Genomic DNA, 25,258 nt, shown 5'->3' with positions numbered 1-25,258 from the left:
ATTTCATATAGAAATATATAAATTTACAGTATACGAAGATTGTCCATTTTTAAAATTTTCGTTTGGTTCTACTAAGAAGTATGATTTCTTTTCTTGTCCCCTATTTATTTTTGCACACATAAAATGTCTTTATTTTCCAGTCAGTTACTGATCCCGGATCGATTACGCTATCTTCAGTGCATTTATTTATTAGTTAAGTACTTTCCAATTTTATGATTTTTTTATTATCTGAACGGTATCTACTACTGTTATTATTTGCAGTCTATTGATAGCATCGTAAATTATGTAAATGTAGAGTACCTACCAATACTTGCCTAACAACATACCTACATACTTGCCAATTATATTTATGAATATAGTATTACTAAAGTCAGTGTGCAGTTCATTTTTTACATTGAAGGAAGGCAGACGGGGATAACGTCTCTCAAGTAAAAGTTCGCGTTTATTTTTCACAATCATAATGCATTTAGGCGCCACTATTCCGAATTTTAGAGCGGAAACGACCGTCGGACCCATCGATTTTTATACGTGGATCGGAAAATCGTGAGTGACATAATTTAAAAAAAGAACATTAATTATCTACGTATTATGTAGTTGGTAGTATGTAGTTGGTTGATTGGAAAACTTGAGTTTTCCATTCTTAACGTCGATATGCTTTCTGAATATCTGATACTCTGGATATCAACACTACTAAATTTTAAAATTAATAATATGTACCTATTACAACCTTGAAAACCTATTTCGAAGATTCTCAGAATAAAAAGATTTTTTTTTATTGAAATAGGTAGGTACTTACATGAAATAGAAAAGCTCAGAAATATACATTTATTTAATTAAGATAAGGAAAAATCTTCGAAAATAACTTTGGACTGAGTGGAATTATTAAGCTATCGTCCTAAGTTTGAATTTTATAATATAGTTAATTACTATAGTTTAATAAGGTGATGAATGAATTGAATTTATCAAACCTTCATAATAATTTATTTTTTGGTTTATATTATATGAATTAGTAATATGCCTTTGTATTTTCCGGTCTAAGTGGAGGTGTGTTACTGAAGTGAATTACTTTGCAGTACCACTTACTTATACATTAAACATATTTTGTATGTAATCATCTTATTCAACGTGACACAGTTACATATATTTTGGTAAAACACCATTTCATGTCAGCATTCCATTTCACCATATACTATTTCTCGTTTAGTACCGATGTACAGTCACGGCCCTAATAAAGTAGGTATGTAATATAATATATAGTATATCCATTTATTTTTACAAGTAACATTGGACATTATATAATTATCCAATATCTATAAGATCGTATATTGATTTTATTAATCCTATTATTATTGTGTACCATACCGGAGGATAACAGAGTTTCCACAATTTTATTTATTCACGTATAATATACCCGTAGTCACTATCGAAGGTGTTGTCACAAAAATAAATAGAACCTAGTTTCATTGATTTACCATATAGGATAGCCGCTGATATAAATTCTCATAGGTTTGACATGTATATAGTGTTTAACATTTCGTAAGGCAATCGACTATGCACGATTTCTTCAACATAAAGATAACCATTCGTAAAGATAACCTCAGTTAGAGGAAACTCATAGGTACTCTCTGTCTTGGAACGAAAATTGTAATTCACTGTACGGTAATGATTCAATTTAATTTCCATTATAATAAATCATTTTTTTCCATAGATGGTGTGTGCTATTTTCTCATCCTGCTGACTTCACTCCTGTGTGTACGACGGAATTAGGTCGCATTGCTGTACATTTCCCGCATTTCGAGAAAAGGGGCGTCAAGCTACTCGCTCATTCATGTGACAAATTGAAAAGCCACGTAGACTGGGTTAATGTAAGTTCTTAATAATATCGTCTATATCAGTGGTTCTTACGTGAAATTTAACTGTGGATGCACAAATTGACATTGACAGTTCCACGGAAACGTCTGGTGGCCGCACCAAATTTCACTTTTGTTCTGATTGAAAAAATTAAAGCTAAATTTTATTTACTAAAAAAATGGATCAATTTATTTATAGATAAGCAGCTAATAAAAGACATTTGAACATTTTAGTAGGTACATATTAGGTATTTTTTTTTTTAAATAATGCAAATTTTATTTTCCTCATTCCTCGTTTTTCGATCAAAAATTTTCAAAATTGTCAAAAGTTTAAAATTATCAACCGTAGTATTATTAAAATGGGTTTTAAGTACTAAGCCATGACTCATTTTCAATATCGCACGTTTAACGTTAGCCCTGTTAATTAAATAAAATATTGAAAATTATGTTTAACTCATTTGTAGTCCTATGAAATTTTCATTTGTCATCATTATCTGAAAAGGTGAAGTTAAGAGCATACTTTAGTGAAACGGCAAATAATTTTCAACTATAGGTGCGACGAAATTTTTGACTCGCTGGCAATCGGAGAACGAAAGTCGAGCTGTGAACACGTCAAATTGTTTCGTGATGGCGTCGGGGGTATTAATTCTTAAATCGTGTAAAGATGACTAAAAAACGTTACCCATTTACTTGAAAAAGAAAACATGTCAATGAATATATTATTATTGTTCCTAATAAAGCAATAAACAGAACATTAAATGGACGCATGTTGAATTTTTATGACAAATTATGTTTTGTTCTGCAGGCGTCGTTTGCACAATCTTCGCGTCGCGTAGTCACGATCGTTTTAGACCGTGCCCCAGCTGAAGTATAGCCTTAACATTTGAGTGTTGAAAGAAATTTAAGACAAGTCATGTATATTTTGAAATATTCCGTAAAGCGCTGATGGCCGCAGCAAAATGGGCCGCACTTGACATGAGAACCACTGATCTATATACACTTTTACAGTAAAAATGCAAATTTATTCTTGATAATTATCTGAGTTGCCTACTTGATACGACTTTGACACGTCCCTATGCAATGTGGCGACATATTTCTATGCAATTTTGACACATCAAAAGATAAGCCACGTATGGTTTATTATTACATAATAATATGTCGGCAGTTCTCAACCATAGGGTCGTAGTTATTGTTGTGTGCTCATACAATAATAGAATCTGTGTATCAATAATCTAGACTTACACAGCAACACCAGGTTCTTCTTCGCTTTAAGTTATATAGTTTTGAAGTAGGTATTATGTAGTCCAGGGAGACATTTCAAAAACCAAAGTATTCTAAAAACAAGACTATAAAATATTGTTTTATAGGTACGTGACATCAAAACTTATGAGTTGTTATGAGCATTGAGCCTCGAAAATTGATGATTTTGGTGAGTTCTATTATAAAATTATTTATTTTAGGATATCAAATCGTACTGCCTGGATATTCCCGGGGCATTCCCGTACCCGATTATCAGCGATGAATCCCGCGACCTGGCGGTTAAGCTTGACATGATCTCGGAGAAAGACAGGAACAACCCTGAGTTTGCCATGACAGTCAGAGCCATGTATGTTATCGACCCTGACAAGAAACTCAGGTTGTCGATGGTATATCCTGCTTCTACGGGAAGAAATGTTGAGTAAGTATTTCATCTCATAAGCATTTAAAAAAATATTTTTTTATATGCTCTATTGTGTTAACCAGTTAATCTGATTTGTACCTAAAGATAAGGCAACCAATTTTTCTATAATAAAAATATGATTTGACATATCGTCTGTGAATTCGTTATTTTTTTATTAGTCTGATTTTAGGTAATAATTTAATAAATAAGTCAACCGCCATTTTTAATACCATTGGCGGCCATCGCAGTCTAATGCGTGAACCACTCGCTTGTGATTTTGTCAAGTCTGGGTGTTTTTATGTATACGCCATTGCTATAATTGGGGCCCATGTGTCTTATTCTGGAGTACAATTCATTGTATAGGTAGAAAATATAAATATTGGGGCAGGAAATAACATTTTAACTGTTCAAGTTTCGTTAAATTGGCGAGTATAATATTACAATTCTTGTTTGCTAATATAGATTGGTAGACATTGATTTCGAAACTAAACGTAGGTACTGTATATTTTAACGACGAAGAAAAATATGTATTACGCGGCGTCTTACGTGGGCGAAGTCAATGCGAATGCGACGCGGTGCGGCATGAAAATATCAAACAGTCAACGCCACCTGTAGTGGCCTACGTGCAGATAATACCCGGCGAGCGGTGCGAAGCGGTGTTCGGCTACAGCGACGCGATCAAATGGTTTGATATTTTTGCGCGAAGTGGACGCGGCGGTGTAGGCATTGCCATGGTAACAATTTTATAATAAACATAGGAGGTAATTATTTACATACATCTAAATATTTCTAGGCGTTACCATGGTAATAAACAAATTGTATAAATGTTCGATGGTGACAGCTGGTGACCATAGATAACAGACATATATATGCTGGTGACTCAGCTACACGTAGGACAACGAAATCGCTTCGCATCCTTTTGGATCGTATCGCTTCAAACCGCATCGCGATCGTGTTAGCATCGACTTCGCCCACGTAAGACGCCCAGTTAGAAAATCAAGTTATGAAATTAACGCGATTTAGAATGGAGAAATTCACCGAGTACCGACACCAATAAATTTGTTCGATTCGAAAGAGAGTTCGGAAATATATACTTTGTATACTATGTATGTCCCGAATATTTAATAATCCATGTTTTTTTTGCTATTTTTCAGTGAAATGCTCAGAGTCATTGATTCTTTGCAACTTACCGACAGGGTGAAGCAGATTGCAACCCCCGCCAACTGGGTGGTAAGTTGTCTATTTTTAAATTAAAATTTTTGTTCAAAATCACCTATTAAATAAAGAGGGTTTTTTGTTTGCATACTTACAAATCGGCTTACTTGTAAAATAAATAAACAAAACATAATTAACAGCCGTGGGTATTCTAATATGTATTTATTTTAATATTCTAAGCTCAATAGTACAATTTGGTGTCATTGATTATTGAGTACCTATTGATATGAAATTACCTAAATATTCATATATTTTTTTATTGACATAATATGATAAAAAATGTTTACTTTTCAGACGTTAACGTACGTTATAGGTGTTGTCATTTCTAATGACGATAACAAAATAACATCAAATAACTTCTTGATGGTTTATTCCTGAGTTTTTATAAGTGGTTGAAAATCGTTTTGACTGAGTATCACTATTTTGGAAGCATATTAATCTATTAGAATATTATGCTATTCGCTTGAATTTAATCATCTACTTATTTAATTATCACTGTTTATGTCAAATTACGTCAAATTACCTCGTTTTTTCGTTATTTATGGATGTTTCTATTTCTCTCTATTGTTTCTTGTATATTTACAAAATTGGTACTGCTTTCAATACTTATATTGAAATAACAAGATTGGCATCTTATTTTCTGTATATGCATACGTCAAATTGTCGCATGTTAATTGGTAAACTTAAAAAATATAACACAAAACATTAAAACAATTAGGTTTTCAAATTATTCGTAACACATTCAGTATTCTAACAATGTTAAAATACATAATAATTATGCATCTTGGTCGTTAGGATGAGGCATACGAATGTTAATAATTGAAGCGCCTAGTTTCAAAAGCCCCTAAAACCATATCTATTACATCTGTGAACTTTATGTATTTATTTTTTAATTCATTACATTCTAATAAGTATTTTGGCTTTCCATTTTAGGGGTATTTGAAAGGCACACCCAATCATTTTAGCGGGTTTTGAAATTTACCCTTATTTTTGATCGTACGTATTGACGGTTTTTGGCGTTTTTTAAAGTTAAATCTTTGGCCATCATATAGGTAACAAAAATATCCATCTAAATACATATCTAACTCAAACATTTTCAAAAACCGTTTTAGGGGCTTTTGAAACTAGGCGCTTCATATGATTAGTTAGTTAGTATAGTAACCATATGACTCTATAATTTAAGTATGTACCTACCACAGAATAGATTTATATAATTCAGATACCCTACATTTTGAAGAAGGGTTTTGATGTGTGTCCTACGAAAATGAAACACACATTATAGACGTGAAATTATCAATAGTGTGTGTTGCAACCTTCAAATATACCAATATTGATTGAGCGTCTGTGCATAAACTGAGAACAGTTGTCAGAACGAAGGATAAGCTTAGAATGACGTATTCTTGACACGTGTTTAAGTTCATCCCATATTCTTCCACACTCGAGATCGGTTGCCTGTTACAATCTTCTATTTAAAATATTATTTCAGTAGCCAAATCATAATCTAATTGATTTATTATCATCAATCACAGTTTATATTAATATTATTCACTACCTTTTTGTAGTATGTGGTAAATATTTATGTACCTATTCGTTTTATTTTATATTAGGTACTTACTTAATTATTATTGAATAATCTTATTGAAGTTGTTAGGTAATGCTTTATTTAAAAAAAAAATGGTTTGCCACTGTACTGTATTTTAATGGTATAAATACGGGGTGTCCTAATATAATAATTTTCAATCAATGCTTCATAAAAGATGAACTTGAAAATTTCAGGTTCGTTGCCTGTTATTGACATATAAGGCGTAGTTTATATATAATATTATAAAAAAATCAAGATAGTATATTTATTACGCAAGCCTACTATCACTGCCTACCGACTCAATTTGATCTTTGATTTTGGTGATAAAATAATATGTAAAAATATATTCTTGTCCGGATAGATACTAATCTATGAACCGATACTAGTCGCATAACAATATAAAATACACTTTTTTTCTACGTAGTTTATATTAATATCGTAATATATAATTATCGTAAATTTATAAAAGCTACATACTATAAAAAAAATTAATCAATGCTAATATTTTGTTTTTCAATGAATATCTACATTGTATAATCTAAGAGTTAAACAAATCGGTAACGATAATTAATCTTTTCCTAGGTGTATAATATTAATAATAATATTTATTGAACGTACCAGCGGTGATTTTCTTTGACGCAGATTACGCATTTGATTCGTTAGATTATTTAAATTAAATTAAACACAATTATTAAATTATATCGAAATTAAAAAAAAAATGCATATTTCTTACAAATTGAGTATACAATATTATATACACTGTCATCTTCAATAATACTTGGATAGGAAAAAGATACCTACATTGGTAGTTGAAGTATACGGTTTTTATTTTACTGTCGGGAGCCTCAACATTAATCGGTGACTCGGCAGTCCCAGTCCCTAACCCGCCACTGGAGGGTGCTAAGCCAAGATGAATGCAAGGAAAATTAGTTATGTATGGGTTTAGAATGTCATCTTCAGCGTTCCAAAAGATCGTCAGCAAACGTTAGGCCCGTTTCAGACGGGACACCGGTGTCGCGCTCGATATAATATAGGAGGCCATTGTATTCGAATAAACGGGCCTTTGTATTATGTTTATGAACGCCCCAGAGCTAATGAGTCAACGCATAATTTCGCGTTATCAATTAGAACATAAAACTGGCTGCGGTAATAAAAATAAGTGTATCGGCGGCTTGAGAATGTAGCGGCCGACGGAAAAGTGTACTGGACACGCGTTGACTCATTATCTCTAGGGCGTTCATAAACATAATACAAAGGCCCCTTTATTCTAATACAAAGGCCTCCTTATTATATACAAGCGCGACACCGGTGTCCCGTCTGAAACGGGCCTTATTCTGTGACGGATAGGGAATACAGAAATAATGGGAATTGCGTTACATTTTGGGTTTGGTTGTAAAAGTGTACAATTTTCAAGTGTGTAAAAATATGGGATAAACATAAAAATGTAATAAATACTATATTATTATGTTGTTTTCAATATTTATTTGTGTATCCACAATATGTACATATTCAAGAAAACGCGCATTCAATATTGACATTGAAGGAGCTTTTTTTTCCAAGTCGTTTATGGCTTGAAAATAATTAACGTATACACATAAACGAATGTATGTCGACTGTGTTTCGCATTTCTATCTTATTAATATGTTCTGTGATAACCGAGATACAACTTATAACAAAAATATATGATAGCCAATAAAATTAATAGATATTAAAAAAAATGTTCCCATATTAGCAGTCCTGATTTTATGCTACAGTTTGGATCTAAAATGGTGATACAAAATGCACCTTATTGTAATGTAGAATGTAGATTATTATCGTATAATCATTTATTTAAGTATTTCGTTTATTGCTTTAATTGTGTACTTAGTTATGGTTTACAAAAGAATAACTAAAAATTAAGTAAACGCTGCATATTATGTTCTTTTCTATATAATATTGTTATGCATATTATTAGCTATGAACTAATTTTCTACATACTTTGCAGTACCTACCAACACTGTCTTTGTTGGCCTACGTGACAACGATGGCCTTAATTCAACAGCAAAGTTCTTCTAACTAAGTATGGTTATCGTAAAGTCATGAATAGAAAATTTGCAGTGTAAACACATTCTTTAAATGATCAGATAACAATTATAATATGACGCAAACAGCACTTACACCGCGTATCAGCATTCTGCAAACAAGATCGCCCTTTTAAATTAAATTATATTCTTCGCATGATTTTAGAATTTGCATATTAGGCGTTGCATGCCGTTGATAATAATTATTTGTGTTCATTCAAAATGCAGCATGATTATTGATTATTGATTATTATAAACATTGTTTTTTTTACTTATGGTACAATTCAAGCTTTTAAATGATACGATTTATATAAACATATATCTGTACACAAGTTAAATATAGTCATTAGCCAGCCATAAGAAATAATATTATAATCATTCGATCAAATTTTACGTGTTAATTGTTTTTAATAATTTAACTGTAAACAATGGAACCTGATTTGAATTTGCGTGCAGGGCCTTTCGGCGAAAATGCGAGGCATAGGGTGACCGGTATTTTTGGGCCCCACCGTTCACAAAATAAAGCTAATAAGAATAATTATTAATATAAAATGCTAGTTTTAATTAGATAGAAAATTATTTAACGAAATCTTTTCACAATTTCGCACCACCAAATTGAATGATTAATTCTAAATATTCGACAATTATTGCTCTTGAATCATTGTTGATCGTAGAAAGATTTTAATTGTTTTGTATAAGTGTGTCTCCTTCTTATACACGCACATACTATATGATACAACATTGCAATTATTAAGACATTGCGTTAATCAATATATTATGTGTTACGCCGAATGTGCGAAATTGCCTATTACATGAAATGGGAAAATTTTTGCCTAAATCATGAAAAATGCAAGCCCGTTGCCTTATTCATGAATTAGGCAAAATATCTGCGGAGTGAAATTAGATAGTAGCGCTCCGGTGGTGTTTTTTGCAACTAATCAAACTAACCAAATGTGTCAAATGTCATTGATTATATAAAAATATACCAATCAATAACTACAATGACGTTCATATCCATTTACTATGCCCATAAAAATCTAGAACCATAATATGATAACGGAAGAATTTTATTAAAAGGTATTTTCGCGATTTGATTCATGCTTGGGTCTTAGGCAATGGTCGATTGTTTGTTTGTGATAGTATGATTTGATAGTTTGTTGACACTTGTTAGCTAACTTCAAAATGGACATTCAGTTGAATTCAGAATTACAAAACCTAACCTAACCTAATAATAATATTATATTATGTCCAATTATAACTAATACAACCATCAGTATTAAATTTACTTTTTCTACTGTCATGTACAGTTTAAGAATTCCATACCCTGGCGAATTCACGCACTCGGCAGATAATTTACCTAATTCATGAATAAAGCAACGGGCTTGACTATTACATGAATTAGCCAAAATTTTTCCCATTTCGTGTAATAGTCAATTTCGCACATTCGGCGTAACATAAAGAGGTTCAATAATAAGATATTGTTTGTTTCATGTGTCTATGTCATAAATAAAATAAAATGTAAAACAACACTACTATTTTTGCACATACCTACTATAGTTATGTATTTTTTATTGTAATTATATTTTTCTTGTCACTAACAGAATAGTTATTATAATCATTGTTCTGCCACTTTTTCAAGTTTATAAGTACATGGACTACAGAACTTTGACCTCTAAAAGAAATCTGGACATTAGACGTTTTTCAATTTCGTCATTTTTAATTGTCGGGCATCCATTATTTAACCAAAATGTAGACATTTTTTAAAATAATGATTGCGTTTACTTTACTTCTGATGTACAGCTATCAGATTATTGATAAGAATCATTAGTCATTTGCATTAAAAGCTTTCTTTGGTCAGAGATAAATCTTTCAAAATAACCATATCAATTAGATATTTGTGTAGTTGATAATATATAATTTGGATACAGCATGCCATTTTAATATAATTTTGATAGTATCACGAGACGAGAACCGTGAAGTATCCAATAAAATATTATTTTAGTTTATATTCTGTTTATGGGACTCAGTTATCGACGGTTATGTTGTGGTGGCTGGAAATATTGTCATTCATAATACCTATCCAATGACATTATTAATGGACAACGCACTCAGTACAGTAGCTAGCGAGTAAATTCGCGCATAGTGACATTCGCACATGTATAGGTAGATGTCACGTGACAAAATTTCGCAATTTCCATTATGCGATATCACGCATCGGGAATTTATAGCAATATCACCTTTATTGTAATGGCGTTAGAACAGTGTTTCTATAAATTTGAGCGAGCGATATTGATATTAAAATATGAATTATGCCATTCGGCAGACCCGACAAAAAAGTGAGTGTCATTTTTTTTCCAGATGCTTCGTCCATATTAATGCCAATGTACCTATCTACTATTAATGCATGCGACAATGTAAAATATCATTGTAGTAAAGAATAATCTTTTTCATTTTCAGCCCGGTGAAAAGGTAATGATCTTGCCGGAAGTCCCCGAGGAAGATTTGCCAAAACTTTTCCCCAAAGGAGTGGAGACGGTGAAAATGCCTTCAGGAAATGTGTACGTGAGAACGACTACTGATTATACAATGTGAACCAATTACGATGTAAAACAAGCATAATTATTATTCCAGAAAAATATTTTTCATATCCATTGCATTTATATTCAAATAATATATCAATTTGAATCTTTTTATAACAGTATTCATAAGTCACAATAAACGATATTTTATATATGACATATTAAAAATACGATTTTTTTTTATAAATGTTTTGTCTACTTATTGAATGTACCTAGACGTAATTTTATAATATGTTATCACACGAGGCAACTTCGTAGAAAATAACCAATTAAAAATGCGTAAATTTTACAATCTGATTGTATAAAAATAATCAAAGATCTTCGCAGCATAACATAACGATTGTTAGAATTATAACACACAGTGAGATTATCGCAGTGTTAAAATGTTTCCTTAGAATCGAGGCCTCTTGAATTGCCCTCAAATGATCATCGGGTAAAACTAACATTTGCAAGTCAAGATTAAAAAAAAAATTAAATATTATAATAATAATTAATGTACCTAGGTAATGTATGTATACTATTAAAATTCTCCAATATAATCCTACACTTTCGCAGAGGAAATGGCAAGACGTGACATTGAAGTAAGTAAGTACCTAAACAGTTTACACGGTAAATCAAGGTCATTGGAAAATAATTAAATAACCAAGAAGGGATATTTTAGATATTTTATTACCTACACATCTATTCTATCCACAAGACAGCTATCGGCAGCTATCGAGGATATTTTTTCATATTCTTGTATCGAAGTATTAGCACTTATTGTAGCAATTACAATAAGTTAGTTGTAATAGCTACAATAAGTGCTATGTTTTAACAGCACCTCTCTTAGCTGTGCTAGATTTTAGAGTGAGATAGACAGTTTCGACTGTTTAGACGGATAACTTATTGTAACAATTACAATACTTCAATACAAACATATGAAAACCCTCGACAGCTGCCGATAGCAGTCTTGTGTATAGAATAGATGCTATGGTTTATTTTTTTTTAGAATGCCATATATTGGCACCAGGAAGATTTATTCCGCTAAAAAAACTTTGTAAAATATAGGACGACACCAATAAAATTCTTATTTCAAACTGTCCTTTGAGAAGAATACTCGATATAATAGAGTACCTAATTGATTACAATATATCAACCTATATTGAACTATATTTGTCGGTATGCGATTACTTTGAATCGAATTTCATCACAAATATGTTTTCACAAGAGAAATGAAAACAAATAATTATCTCAGTACTCAATTAAATTTATTTCTAGAATTGTACTACATAGGTATTGAAAAAAATATTTGTAAATCATTCAAATATTATTGATTGTTAAATAATTATAAGTAACTTACATGTGCATACAGTACAATTCTATTGATACATAACGTCAGTCATCTCATAGACAAATCGGCGCGACATAAAATAATGAATGACATATAGTTAAAATGGTCAATCACATGACATAAAGAAAAATTGATCCAATGCCAATTGAATTAATTGTGTACCTACTCGTTTATAGCACGTAGTTAGAACTAAGAATGTTGTAAGTATTTATAAAGACGATATTACGTGGATATAGTTTATTCACCATTGAATGAAGGACTCGGATCTCGGACAGCAGGTGCCCATAGGCGGAAGCATGCACGATGAAATTGCTTGCAGAACAAAGCTGGGATGGAGTGCTTTCGGACGTCTGAATAGTATCTTCAAGAATGACCTACCATTATGTCTTAAGCGTACGGTGTTCAACCAATGTGTACTGCCCATGCTCCCATATGGCTGCGAGACGTGGACCGTCAACACGAGAGATGTCCAAAGGCTATGAGTCGCACAGCGAGGCATGGAGAGATGTATGTTGGGCATCACTTGAAAAGACCGTAAGAGAAACGAATGGGTTAGGAAGCAGACAGGAGTACGCGATGTCACAGACGTTGCCAAACAGCTGAAATGCAGATGGGCGGGGCACATTGCTCGCCGAAAGGACGGCCGCTGGACAAATGCCGTCATCCAATGGTACCCAAGGGGCACGAAACGGCCACAGGGTCGCCCTATAAGCCGCTGAATTGGCGAACTGATAAAGTTCGGCGGAAATACGTGGCAGCGAACGACACAGGACCGAGAGAGTTGGAAGAAGTTTGGGGAGGCCTTCATCCAGCAGTGGATTGACCCCGGCTGATGATGAAGGACTCGCCGTGATTGGATGAATGCCAAGTCGTAAAACTATATTATATTTTTTACGTGGATACGTATTATTGATTCGAGATACTTTGAAAATGTTTTGAATAAGATGGATTTTTTCAGATTGTATACCAACTGGGTGGGTACAACAATCCCGGACAGAATGTTTAATCCTGGAATTACAGGATTTGTGTTTTTCATTCTGTAATCTGGGATTCCGAAACAAACACTGAAATCTAGGTACTTTTTTAGTGTCTGGAATAGAAATAAAAATATGAATAATTTATACTAACAAAAACCACATACAAGAAGAACATTCCCATTCCTTAGTACCTGCTCTGTGCGAATCAGTTTAGTTTATACAAAGTATAGAAGTAGTTCGTAGGGAGTAGAAGGGCGCGATACCCGAGAGATGCAGGTTCGATCCATGCGGGATACTTTTTTCAAAAATATTTTTTCTTTTGGTTTTAATATATTTTCTCAGAAGTGTTTTCAAAATTATGTATGTTTAAAGAATAATTATTAGAAGTATGCATAATATCTTACGGATCCCGTAGGGGTGTGTAAGTATCTACATATGCTATGAGTAAATTGATAGTATATTTTTTTTTATCCCGTTAGTAATGGTAAATTAACAATAAGTCAAGCGACATTGCAAACCCTAATTCGAATAGTTAGGTTAGGTTATGCTACATAATATCTATGAAATGACAGGAACTGGTCACCAGTGGCGAGGGTGGGGGTAGGTTGTTAAGATTCGACATAAATATGTAGTGCACACAACACTTTGTCACTTATCTCGGATCTTAACAGCCTACCTCCACCCATCGCCACTGCTGGTCACTGAGCTTTACTAAAGTATCAAAGTAAAATGCCATGCTAGTGCATAAAAGTTTTTATGTATAACTTAATTTTTATTTTTCAATTTCTAGTAATTTTTGTTATTTCCAACATTAATCCCATGTATTATAGTTGTTAATGAATCGACCTTATTTTTTTAGTAGGGATTGTCAAACAATAGTCTGCTTAAATCTACAAAATAATTTGTATTAAAAAGGAAGTGTGTTATTAAAGTTTTTATCTTGGAATTTGCTCATAAATTAAAATCCCAGATAAAATAGATCTGATAAAAATAAAAAAATAACTTAATAATATCTCAACCCGAAATCTAATGGTGAATGATCTATTTTTAACTTGAATAAAAACAAATCTTTTTGACATGGTAGATATTAATTAAAGCAGTCTAATTAATACCTAAGTTAATGTATTATCAATAATAACTGAATGAGAAACAGACATAAACACATACAATATTGTGGGTCTCTATCTTTAAACGATTCCATTTCATGAAGTTTCATTCATGTGTTATTACGAATATTTGTAAGCAGGGAATGATTTTGTGTTTCCTGTTCCCATAAGAAACTGTAACGGCCCTTTCACAGTGCCCCAAGTTAGGAAAACGTTGGTGCCCTTGCGTGTTGAAATACCGACACTGTGTCGACGGACGGCAAGCATTTGCCTCCCAACCAGCGTTGCAAACTTTCCGTTTTTCTTGCCAGATTTAGCAATTTTCGATAGCTTGCAAAAAATGCATCTAGCTTATGGCGTTTTTATTAGCATTTTTGATGCCTTCACAGCTTTAAATGTGATTAAAATAATCTAGATATTTAGTCTATTTATTCAGATATTTAATGAAGCTAGGTCGGTATTTGAGAAATAAAACAACACAATGAAACAATAGGAGCATTTTTGGCGTTATAGGCGTAATGGTATCAGATATTATAATTTAATGTGTGCTTAAGCATGTGGCATCGGATTGACTATTATTGGGGATTCCACTCTCTGGTATTACCTAAATATTACTTACCATAGGTTGTTAGATTAATTAATTATTTTTGTCTATTTTGAAATGAGTTTCTGGGAATATGTCTGGGTGTGATTTTTTTGTACTTTTTTTCGATAGGAAAAAGGGCATTGAAATTTTATTTTCACAAAATCGTTTTTCCTGCCAAATAGCTTGTTTTCGTAAACGACAGTTGGCGACACTGCTTCCAACTAGTATATCGACCTTTTCACAATGGTGAGCACCACGTAACCACTATCATTTGCCAAACATTATATTATAACTACAACGATTAATTATTTAGTTATATTATTTGGTAGTTATACAAGTCGATAACTGTACTGATTTTTAAGTATACCTATATACAGCATCAGTTAATGTAGCATAGTACCAAATAAAATTTACGAAGAAAAACGACAAAGAAATACAATTAATATTACAGCCTCGATAACAAAAAATCAAAACTTCACTATAGAAGTGGTCGTATACATTAACATAAGTAATATTAATATCTCAATCGCATGTCTGGGTCTAGTTTTATAATTATTATATTTAAAACAGCTCTACTACGAAAACGCCTGTTAAAAAAGTTAGCTACGACATTATGGAAACTACTAAGCGTACCAATTTTAGAAAACGGAAGATAAAAGGAACATTGTGCCTACACCATGGCACAATGGCGAAGGGTGGAGGTAGGCTGTTAAGATTCACCATAAATTGTGCATACTAAACTTTGTCAGTCATACGTATTTGTTTTCATTGAAATAAGACTACAATTTACAGATGGTGTTTGTTAGTTTAAATCATACATCACTTTTATAGATAGAATAATATTTTTTTCTATTATAGTTTGATTTAGGCAGGCAAATGAACCAACAATATGTGTAATATGTATTCTTAATCAAACGAAAACAAATAAGTATGAATGAAAAAGTGTGCACAATTTTGTCGCATCACCCAAAATATACCAAAACTATTACGGTTTGGTTAGCCAGGGATTAAATGATTTTTAAAACTAACCAAATACTATCTGTAAATTGTAGTCTTAGTTCAATAAAAACAAATACGTTTGACCAGCAAAGTTTAATGTGCACTATTTATGCCGGATCTTAACAGCCTACATCCACCCTTTGCCTGCATGGCATTATAATACCGATAACATCGAACTTCACTGAATATTTAGTATGTTTACTAATTTTCCTCTAATAGCTATTGATTATTGAATATGATAAGACGATTCACAGTAACTGTTACGAGTTAAGTGTTATTATTGCTCGCATCCTAAGTAGATACAGATACATACATATTATTGTAATATTGAAGTTGATGAGCCGCTTCAGGGTATTATTGTACCAATCCGAATATTATTTTCTAAATTAATTAACACTGAATTAGAAGAATTACACTTTTTTAAATATGGTTAATTTTGAACATCACTAGGTACTTCATTTTATGTGTGATTTGTTATTACTTTCCGTTAAAATCAAATTTGGAATATGCCTTATCGTACTAAAACTTAATCGTTGAAGTTTCATAATTAACTAAGAAAATACACAGTTATATTATTGAATATGGGATATGGATCAATAGGTTGCAGAATTTATAACAAAAACTCACCACTATCCAAAAAGCACAGAAAAAACTTCAGTGACACTCAATTAACTTTTAAAATAAATATTGTTTTGCCTGAAGATTTTAATAATACTGTAGCACCCTTACACGATGCCCAACTTTATATACTGCTAAGAAATAATATCATTTTCTCTTTCTATTACTGAGAAAAAATGTTTTTTTTAATCTTAAAATCATGGCATACGTCGTTATACGTAATGAATAATAAAGTATTCATTGAAGATTGTCATCTTCTGATGATAATCTCTGGGTTATCCGTTGATTGTTATCAATAACAAGCTAGCAACAAAAAAGATATACTACAAAACAAATGTGCGTATTAAAAAAAAATGAATGGATTCGATGAATCATTAGTTAACAAAGAATTTGATTTATTATCATTATTTAATGGCGTGATTATTTGGCGCCCATTTTCAAAAGCGGGCGTCGCAGTGCGGCGTCGTCGACTCGACGCCCACTCGACCCGACGGCCCTGCCTATTACGTGGTCCCGTCTTGTAAATATTATGATCTATGGTTATTTCACCTCAAAGATAACCTACCAAATGTCAGATTGAAGAGGTCAAATTAATAAGCAAAACAAACACCGACTTTGGGAATTTTACGTGTTGTGTAGGTTAGTTGCATCAATGCCAAGTTCCGTGAGTGTTGTTTGATTGAAATTTACCATTAAAATCATTCACAATGAGGGCTGTCTTAAGATTTCTTGTAGTTTTTCTCTTCAACATTGCATTCATCGATGCCAGTAAGTAAATTATATAAAATTATCAATATAATCGTAATTATTCATTAGGTAATGTCAATTATTCGAGTAGGTAGGTCAATGGTCAATGGCATAATGCCCGACTAATTTAGAATAGTAGATGTGATACAATATCATGTAATACCAGACGGTTTGCATTCTTTTTGTATATTCTGTATCAGAACAAAATATTTGTTAACTCAGGTACATACTGTTTGAATCTAAAAATTGCTGTAAAGCTGCTAAGTAAAAAGACAATGTTTTACTGTAGGCATTCAAATTAAACTATAATATTAATTGAACTGGCGTTTATGTATTAAAACTCTGTTACGATGGTTTTCAAATAGTGTCTGATAATAAAATTGTATTGTTAAATTGACAACTCAGTTGTAAAGCTTACTGAAGATTGAAAATAAATCCTTGAATATAAATTGTACTCATGCACATTGGTCGAAGAAGAGAAAATTGCTGAACAAATCTAATCATGTAGTACCCAAGAGGTAGGAGCATCCGAAAGGTAGATCTAGATACTAGATCGACGACATAGTTAAATTTTGCAGTGTTACATAGCAACACAACACACAGGATTGAGAGAAATGGAATCAGCTTGGAGGGGCCTTCATCCATCAATGGATTGATCTAGTGTCTAGAATCTAGCTATATCAATCCATTCCCAATAGATTCCCATCAATCAATAGATCAATAGATACCAAACTTATTTGGCCCACTGACCCCTTTTCTATCCAGAAATCTATCTTCAACAGAAAGATGGTACGGCAAATTTATATTCCTTGATGTAAGTATCTATATTTTTACCTATGAAACATACATAGTAAAGGAAGATGGTGTTATAAATCAGATGTTGTCTGTATTGAAAAAATATTTATTAAAATCAACAATATATTATAAAAATTAATAAATAACAATAAAATAATACCGATATGTCAACAGCATTCTTAAATCACCACTATTTGTTATTTGCAGTCAGTTTCTTTTTTTAGTCAACAGAGTTGTGACAGTGCTGAACCCACGTTCCACTCAATATGATGAAGCAGCAAGAACGTTTAATAGCCAACATTGAATTTGAATTTCAATTCCTTATTTGTTGCTATTTCTATAAGTTCTTCTTGTAATTTTAAAGATTCTTCTGTGTTTGTACTTGAAGGGATCCAAAACCAAAGTGGGAATGTTCATTTTAAGAATTTCATGAAATCGTTGATTGAAGTCAGTATGGAGCATATAGATAACAGACGTATATATATATATATATATATAGATTCGTAAGTTCCATACAAGAAGATGCCCCCTTTAATTGGCACCATCTATTGGCGTGACTAGAAGTTTTGGCTATGACAGAACCATAGATCCGAACCCAAAAAAGTATTTATAATTATAAAAACGAAATTGTGACAAAAATGAATAAAAGTCGATATTTCAATTCAGATAGGTACACTTTATTGCAATGATAATCATATTGACAAATTATGAGTAACAATATAAATTTATGAGGACATAATTATGTAATAATAATAATAGTAATGCACTCCCACCATGGAAATTATTTGTCAGCACTTCCTGTCAGATTGATGACTTCATTAATTATTTCATATATTGTGTAGCTTGAAGATTTCTTTATAAATTTTCATCGCTTGACGATCAACAACATATTGATGTATATTCTGAAACAATAATTTTAAAATCTACTTAATCTCAAAATATAAAATGACAATGGTCGCCATTTACACTTTTGTAAGAATGCGCAAATATAATATAGACATTTTATATAGGTAGGTACGTAATTTACTCAAACATAATCTTCTTTATATACCTACCTATTTTTTATGTTTGCCTTGGTAGATTTACAAACGTGAAAATTACAATAGGAAGGTACTATCATTATTTCGATACCACGACTGCAAAGAAATTTCAAGGGGCATACAATTGTATATACCTATAAACATAATATAATAAAAGTAGACTTACCCATTAACTTATTTTATCAGCTATCGGATTGCAAAACCTTTTATCAATATGGTTTATAAACGCCGAACAGCAATATTATTCTGACACTTGACACTTGGACGACTGCTTTTGTTTTGAAAATATCATGTAGAATTGACATGAAATTTGAAAAGACTGATCGAAAGCTCGAATGTTGATTGGCTGGACCATGGGTGAGCTCTGATTGGTCATTGAAATGGCCTTGTATCATGCGACTTCGTGTGTGACCGTGCTACCATCTATTCTGAAAACTGAGTATTAGGTGGTCACGTTCACTGTATGGAACTTTCATCCCCCTGGTATGGAGTGCCTCCAAGTGCTGACAATATATCAATGCCTTTAGTGCAAATATATTATTGTATATCCAGTTTTGTATGTTTTGAGAAAATCGAATTTCAACATTTGTTTCAACGTTTTTCGTTTTAAGGAGGCTTATCTAGGTATTATAGTTCATCCAACATTTGTTTACTTACCTTTTAAGTTATATTATTTGAAGTGAGAGATTTTAAAATTGGAATGAATTGTTGAATGAATCGAATATACAACTACAAGAAGATGAGCTGAATTTAATTAAAACAAAAACAATAATTTCTGCGTCTGTGTCAAAACTTCTTCTATACAAACAAAATCTAGGTCAAGGAGAATTCAGCCAGTTTTAAAATTTATTAATAATATAAAAATGTGACGAAGATTTGATTATAATATTTTACATAACTTTTATTTATTTAAATAAATTTGCTAAGCAAGTTTGTCAAATAGGCAATATCATTTTTGGAACCATTCAAGCTGGCTCGTAAAGCATCGTCGAATTTTATTGAAACAACATAATGTCTACAATTTGCTTTATCTATGATCCGTAATCCGTAAAAAACCTATGGTAATTAAGTTTATAAATATACTGATTGCACTTGCACTATTCGTCGCTATAGGATTGGTTTCCCGAATATCCGCTTTTGTCGAAATCGACCTTTTAATGCAGATTTTTTTTTGTGTCTAATTGGACTAGAACCATCCCTTTCTTTAAATTACTTTGTAATGGTAATGAATACATCATTCATATGCTGTAAAAATAACAATTTAAATATCTCCATGTATTTAGATATAGGATTATGAAATTTGTTTTTCGTCTCCTGAACATTATTTGGTCTATTCAGGAAACCAATCCTACAGCGACGTATTGTTAACTACTTGTCATAAAATTCAGAAACAAACTAAAATAGATTTCATATATGTTGCCTATTTATAGTATTGGATAAAATATGACAACACGCGACACACTCACCTTCCACCACATATTGGTATAACTTAATAAATAAAACATAATATCAATGTCGTAATATATTCTTGGGTTTCCACCGCGTGTTTTACTTCCTTCTTTCCTCAACGTTACGGCCTCGTTGCAGAGGCCATTATCAAGATATATGTGTTATGACCCTGAAAATATCAATATGGATGATGGGTTACAGTTAAAAATGTCATGGCTTCCAGCACTGTCAGCAAAATTCAATATTCGATCCGGTATCTCTGGTCGTAACGAGTGACACATTACTCTGAGCAACGTTTACTCTTAGCTAATCAGATTCCTTTTGGCATTCTTAGAGCGACGTTTGCATTCATACACCCACATTACATTTCATCATAACACATATATCTTGATAATGGCGTCTGCAACGAGCCCGAAACGTCTAGGAAAGAAAGAAGTAGTACACGCGGTGGAAACCCAAGAATTTATTACGATAAAAAACAATCATGAAAGTCTCAAACATTATAATATAATATCAAAGTTATAATTTTGTGTGTTCATTTGGAAAATATAGAAATCACCACGAATTAACTGTAATTTATAAAACACATGAAACGTGCACGAATAGTTTTTCGAAATTTTCTTCTGCTTCTTCTCCGCCGTCCCATTATTTAGATTCACTGGAGCGATATCGCCCACTTTGGGAGTCGCTAATCTAGACTGATGATTATTTTCTTATTCAATTGAGAAATACAATTATTCTCACAATACTGTTTTGTAATTAATATTTATCTAGCTTATTTTTTTATTTCACTGAATAAGTATTATATGAAAAAATATACATTTTTTCTTATTCAAGACATTTTCTGACTTAATCACTCATTAAGATAGTTGATTATACTTACCATTGCCGTGGTTACATTGTCAGCTATAATATTTATTTGTATACGTAGTAATGTTTCTTAGAGTTTATAAGTGAAATTTAAGACTTTAATTTAATTAAAACTTCATTACAGATTGCAACTTAAATATAAAAGAAGATTTAACGGCCAACCATCCACTGTTGCTGTCACTGAATAGCCCAACATGGCTATCGCTTAAAGATTCACCCAAAGGATCATTAGTCATCGACCGAGATGAGCATATACGATTGGCTTGCGTTTCCAGGAATCCTTCAAAACAAAATACCTTCTCCAAAGTGCCCGGATCAAATGTCGTCACAGCAAAATGCCTCAGCGGAAAGAACTTCGAAGTCAATTCGAAATCTTATCCGTTCAGCGATTTGCAGTGTAATACTCCTGTCGAAACCGTTGACTTGAAAACCAATCAACAATGTCTTGGAAAAGATACTGAGCTCATCAAAGTTGGATATCAAGTTGCTAATGATTTTGTTACTGAGTATGAAGTTTGTTTTAATACAAAAGAGAAGCTGACTTTATACACTGAAGTAAAAGTGCCACCGACTATTGGTAAAGCCGCTACCACTACGAGGGAACAGCAATGGGCTTCGAATGATGTACAGTACAACAACGTTAATTTAGATTCTGTTTACACTTATAATACTCAAGTGGATACGTTCAAAAAGATCTTGAATAAGAACTTCTTCGATGGTAACAGATGTGGGTTGGAAAAAGGAAAGTTGGTTTCTAATAATGATATGATCTTTGGACCTGAACAAGCGGCCACTGCAAATTATCTGAATACAGTTCCTCAATGGAGCACGTGTAATAGGGTAAGATTCTTCAAGATTTAAATTTATTATAATCTTACTCATCCATAGATAAATTCTTTATCAGATTTAGATAGATTGTTATCAATCAATAATATTTTTTTTTTAATTTATAACAAACATGAACACTGCCATCTGTTTTGTAGAGAAAAAATTAAAATGTTTTTGGCTTGCTAAACATTTCTTTTCTTGGTGATTCAAAAAATAAATAAAATTCAGAGACACCTCAACTATATTTGAGCCGGATAATTTTTAAATGTTATGTATTTCTTTCAATTTGATTAAATTTTATGTAAGTACATGTACTTAATTAATATTTTTTTTATTACAATAATATTCACAGAGAAATTTTAGTAGGTAATTAAACTGTTAGGTTGTCATGACAATATTTATGAATTTCTTTTGTAATAATTTCTATAATATAAGGCTGTATAGTCAGTCGTAGATGTTGTTGCAAAAATTGATTAGGCGAGAAATTTTACCAATTGATAAAATAAATGTAACAAAATCCTATTTCCTTTATTATTATAGTTGAACTGGCTGGAAGTTGAAAATAGGGTTAAGAACCTGGCCGTATCTTTGAACCGACCTCTGACTGTATACACCGGAACTTACCGAAAGATGACTCTGGCTGCCAAGTGGGGCTTCTCTTATAAAGACATGTACCTCCATTACAACAGCGATTCAGATAAAGCTATTCCTGTGCCACTGTACATGTGGAAGGTAAAATTGTCATAATCTTTTTGTAATAATAAATTTGTCCAACTCGAACAGTGACATCTATAATAAGTAGTTTAAATAACAATTAGATTACTGTATAATTAAAATAGTATGACCAAAAATGATGGCGTAGGCCTTAGATATTCACCTTTAAATAGAGTCTATGATTAATTAAGAATGGCTTTAATACTTCTTTCACAGTTTTCTTATTATTAGAACCAGTTTTGTCTTTGAAGACCTTTTCAACAGTGATAATAAAATGATTAAAGCCAAGTTACACTATTTTATCATGTCTAGTTATGTAGTAAAAGGAACGGAAGAAGCTGTTATCACTATTTTACAACGTTTTTCTTAGCTCGTATTCTTATTTGTCCAGTGGTTGTTTGTCCGGTACAAATCTTGCAATCGATTTTTAACTAACTTCCCGACTAGCTAGACATTTGAAACTTTTAGAATATATCAGAACACGATGTCAATGCATTTGTTTAATACTTTTAGCCATCTTTAAGTAGAATTGATTTCATTTTCAGTTAATTCTGTTTTGTATGAAAAGCTATTTAGGAAGAAATCCGTAAAAAGTAAAACTATTATTGGTTGGTAAGTGGGTCCTAGCAAATAAATTATTAATATTTATATATTTGTGCGTTACTATGGAAATCAATATGAAGTGTCAAACTGACATTTCAGTATATTTATTCAGTATTTCTATCAAGTACAAATTTAACAGAAAATTTAAAAACGTTGTATATAAAAAGTTCTTTTTATCTTGTAATTATTATTATTATGACCGTTCACAAAGCAATACACCTTAAGAATATTAAGATTGAAGATACTTCAGTATGTATTATTAGTTATATTTCAGTATCGTAGCACATTATGTAATAGAATTGCTAAATAAAATATTCATTATCTTTGGCTATATTCATTAGTAACTCAGCAGTTTGATTGAGCAAACAATTTTATTTCAGTCAACTGGAAATATTGCGCTGCAGTGGACACATAGTATGGCGAATAGTTGCAGAAATCTTCGTTGATGATTCAGAAATGATTTTGGAGAGGGTCTACTTAGGCAATTATGACTAATATTCAAACTGAGGAAATAATAATTTACTCAATTGTTACACAACATAAACTTGTTAACCCAATTGCAAATTGTTTCCATGCTGTTGCTCTATCATTTAGGTACCTTCAGTTATGGGTACTTTTTCATATGCAGTAACCAAACCTTTTATTTAACATGAAATGTCAAGTGCAGACTCGTTAATCTGATAATACAAGTTTAAATCATAGGGATTCGAATTCCTTGATGAGAAGGATCTTGTGGTTAATAAACTTGAGAGAATCGTTAACACAAAATAATCAGTTTCATGCTCAGCAGGTCGGACCTCGGGACAATAACATAAGTATTGTAACATAACGCTGTTGTAAAATACTCTTGTACCAACTGTTTATGCTGCAAATAAAACTCGCTCCTGCATCCATCGGAGCAACCACCACCAAATCTCGACTTCTCATCTCTCCTCCTGACGACTCTCCATCTACACCTCCTGGTCATCCCCCAACACTGCGGGCTCGTTCCTCAACCACGAGACTCATGAAAGATATCTCCAAAATAATTGCAGCATTAAAAAAGTGACACATGAAGAAAAAGCTTTATTTTATTTTAATTAATGATATTTCAGTGATATCGTTGTATTTCTGTTTTCAGGTTGTGTTTGATCAGCAATCTCAAAAAGGAGTTGCCGTTATTGAAATAAACAATCCTCATCTATCATTGACTGATATTGATAGTCTTGTATTATGTGAAGACATTTGCAGAAATGTCAATTGGCTTAATTTCTTAGACCGTAAAACTGTCATCAATGGATATGTATATTGCTGCGACCTCAATAACTTTGAATTTGGATTTGCCTTCAAAAAGAGCCCATTCCCAAGAGCCACGGGAGGTATTTTGAGAGATGACAGCTCCAGAAGTGGATAATAAAACATTACATTTTTTGTTACTTTATTTTAAAGATGTAAGTGATTGTTAAATAAAAGTCAGAATCGAAAAAAAAAAACAATTTATTCTTAACGCTTTAAAACTACATAACAAATCAAACAATATTTGAAACACGGTTAAAGAGACTTCATCAAAAAAAGTAACTTTTCATACCGTTTATATAAATACTTTTGTCAATAAACAATACCTTTTATTTTAGGAAAATAAATACATAATGATGAAATTAAATTAATTTG

At 32.1% G+C, this 25,258-nt stretch overlaps 2 protein-coding genes across 2 annotated transcripts; both read left to right on the top strand.

Moving 5' to 3' along the window:
• Positions 1-293: 293 nt before the first annotated feature.
• On the top strand, positions 294-11,131 carry LOC147064495 (peroxiredoxin-6-like). The gene is made up of 5 exons (XM_085957368.1): positions 294-543; positions 1,709-1,865; positions 3,311-3,528; positions 4,665-4,740; positions 10,825-11,131. The coding sequence occupies exons 1-5, from the start codon at positions 461-463 to the stop codon at positions 10,957-10,959; spliced, it is 669 nt and encodes a 222-aa protein (XP_085813494.1). The 5' UTR covers positions 294-460; the 3' UTR covers positions 10,960-11,131.
• Positions 11,132-17,204: 6,073 nt separating this feature from the next.
• LOC147064494 (salivary endonuclease-like) lies at positions 17,205-25,250 on the top strand. The gene is made up of 4 exons (XM_085958319.1): positions 17,205-17,330; positions 21,588-22,303; positions 22,832-23,023; positions 24,729-25,250. Exons 1-4 carry the CDS (start codon positions 17,270-17,272, stop codon positions 24,999-25,001), a joined length of 1,242 nt encoding a protein of 413 aa, XP_085814445.1. The 5' UTR covers positions 17,205-17,269; the 3' UTR covers positions 25,002-25,250.
• Positions 25,251-25,258: the final 8 nt, after the last annotated feature.

This window comes from Rhyacophila brunnea, unplaced genomic scaffold, assembly GCF_057557595.1.
Source record: "Rhyacophila brunnea isolate RB1 unplaced genomic scaffold, BYU_Rbru_1.0 scaffold_7, whole genome shotgun sequence".
Classification (NCBI taxonomy): Eukaryota; Metazoa; Arthropoda; class Insecta; order Trichoptera; family Rhyacophilidae; genus Rhyacophila; species Rhyacophila brunnea.
This window is presented reverse-complemented; position numbering and strand designations above follow the sequence as displayed.

Excerpts from the sequence above, each read along its gene's own strand:
- LOC147064495 (XM_085957368.1), top strand. The coding sequence starts at position 461 with ATGCATTTAGGCGCCACTATTCCGAATTTTAGAGCGGAAACGACCGTC. Across the intron at positions 544-1,708 it reads TATACGTGGATCGGAAAATC|ATGGTGTGTGCTATTTTCTC; the intron begins GTGAGTGACATA and ends TTTTTTCCATAG. Across the intron at positions 4,741-10,824 it reads CAACCCCCGCCAACTGGGTG|CCCGGTGAAAAGGTAATGAT; the intron begins GTAAGTTGTCTA and ends TTTCATTTTCAG.
- LOC147064494 (XM_085958319.1), top strand. The coding sequence starts at position 17,270 with ATGAGGGCTGTCTTAAGATTTCTTGTAGTTTTTCTCTTCAACATTGCA. Across the intron at positions 17,331-21,587 it reads CATTGCATTCATCGATGCCA|ATTGCAACTTAAATATAAAA; the intron begins GTAAGTAAATTA and ends ACTTCATTACAG. Across the intron at positions 22,304-22,831 it reads AATGGAGCACGTGTAATAGG|TTGAACTGGCTGGAAGTTGA; the intron begins GTAAGATTCTTC and ends TTATTATTATAG.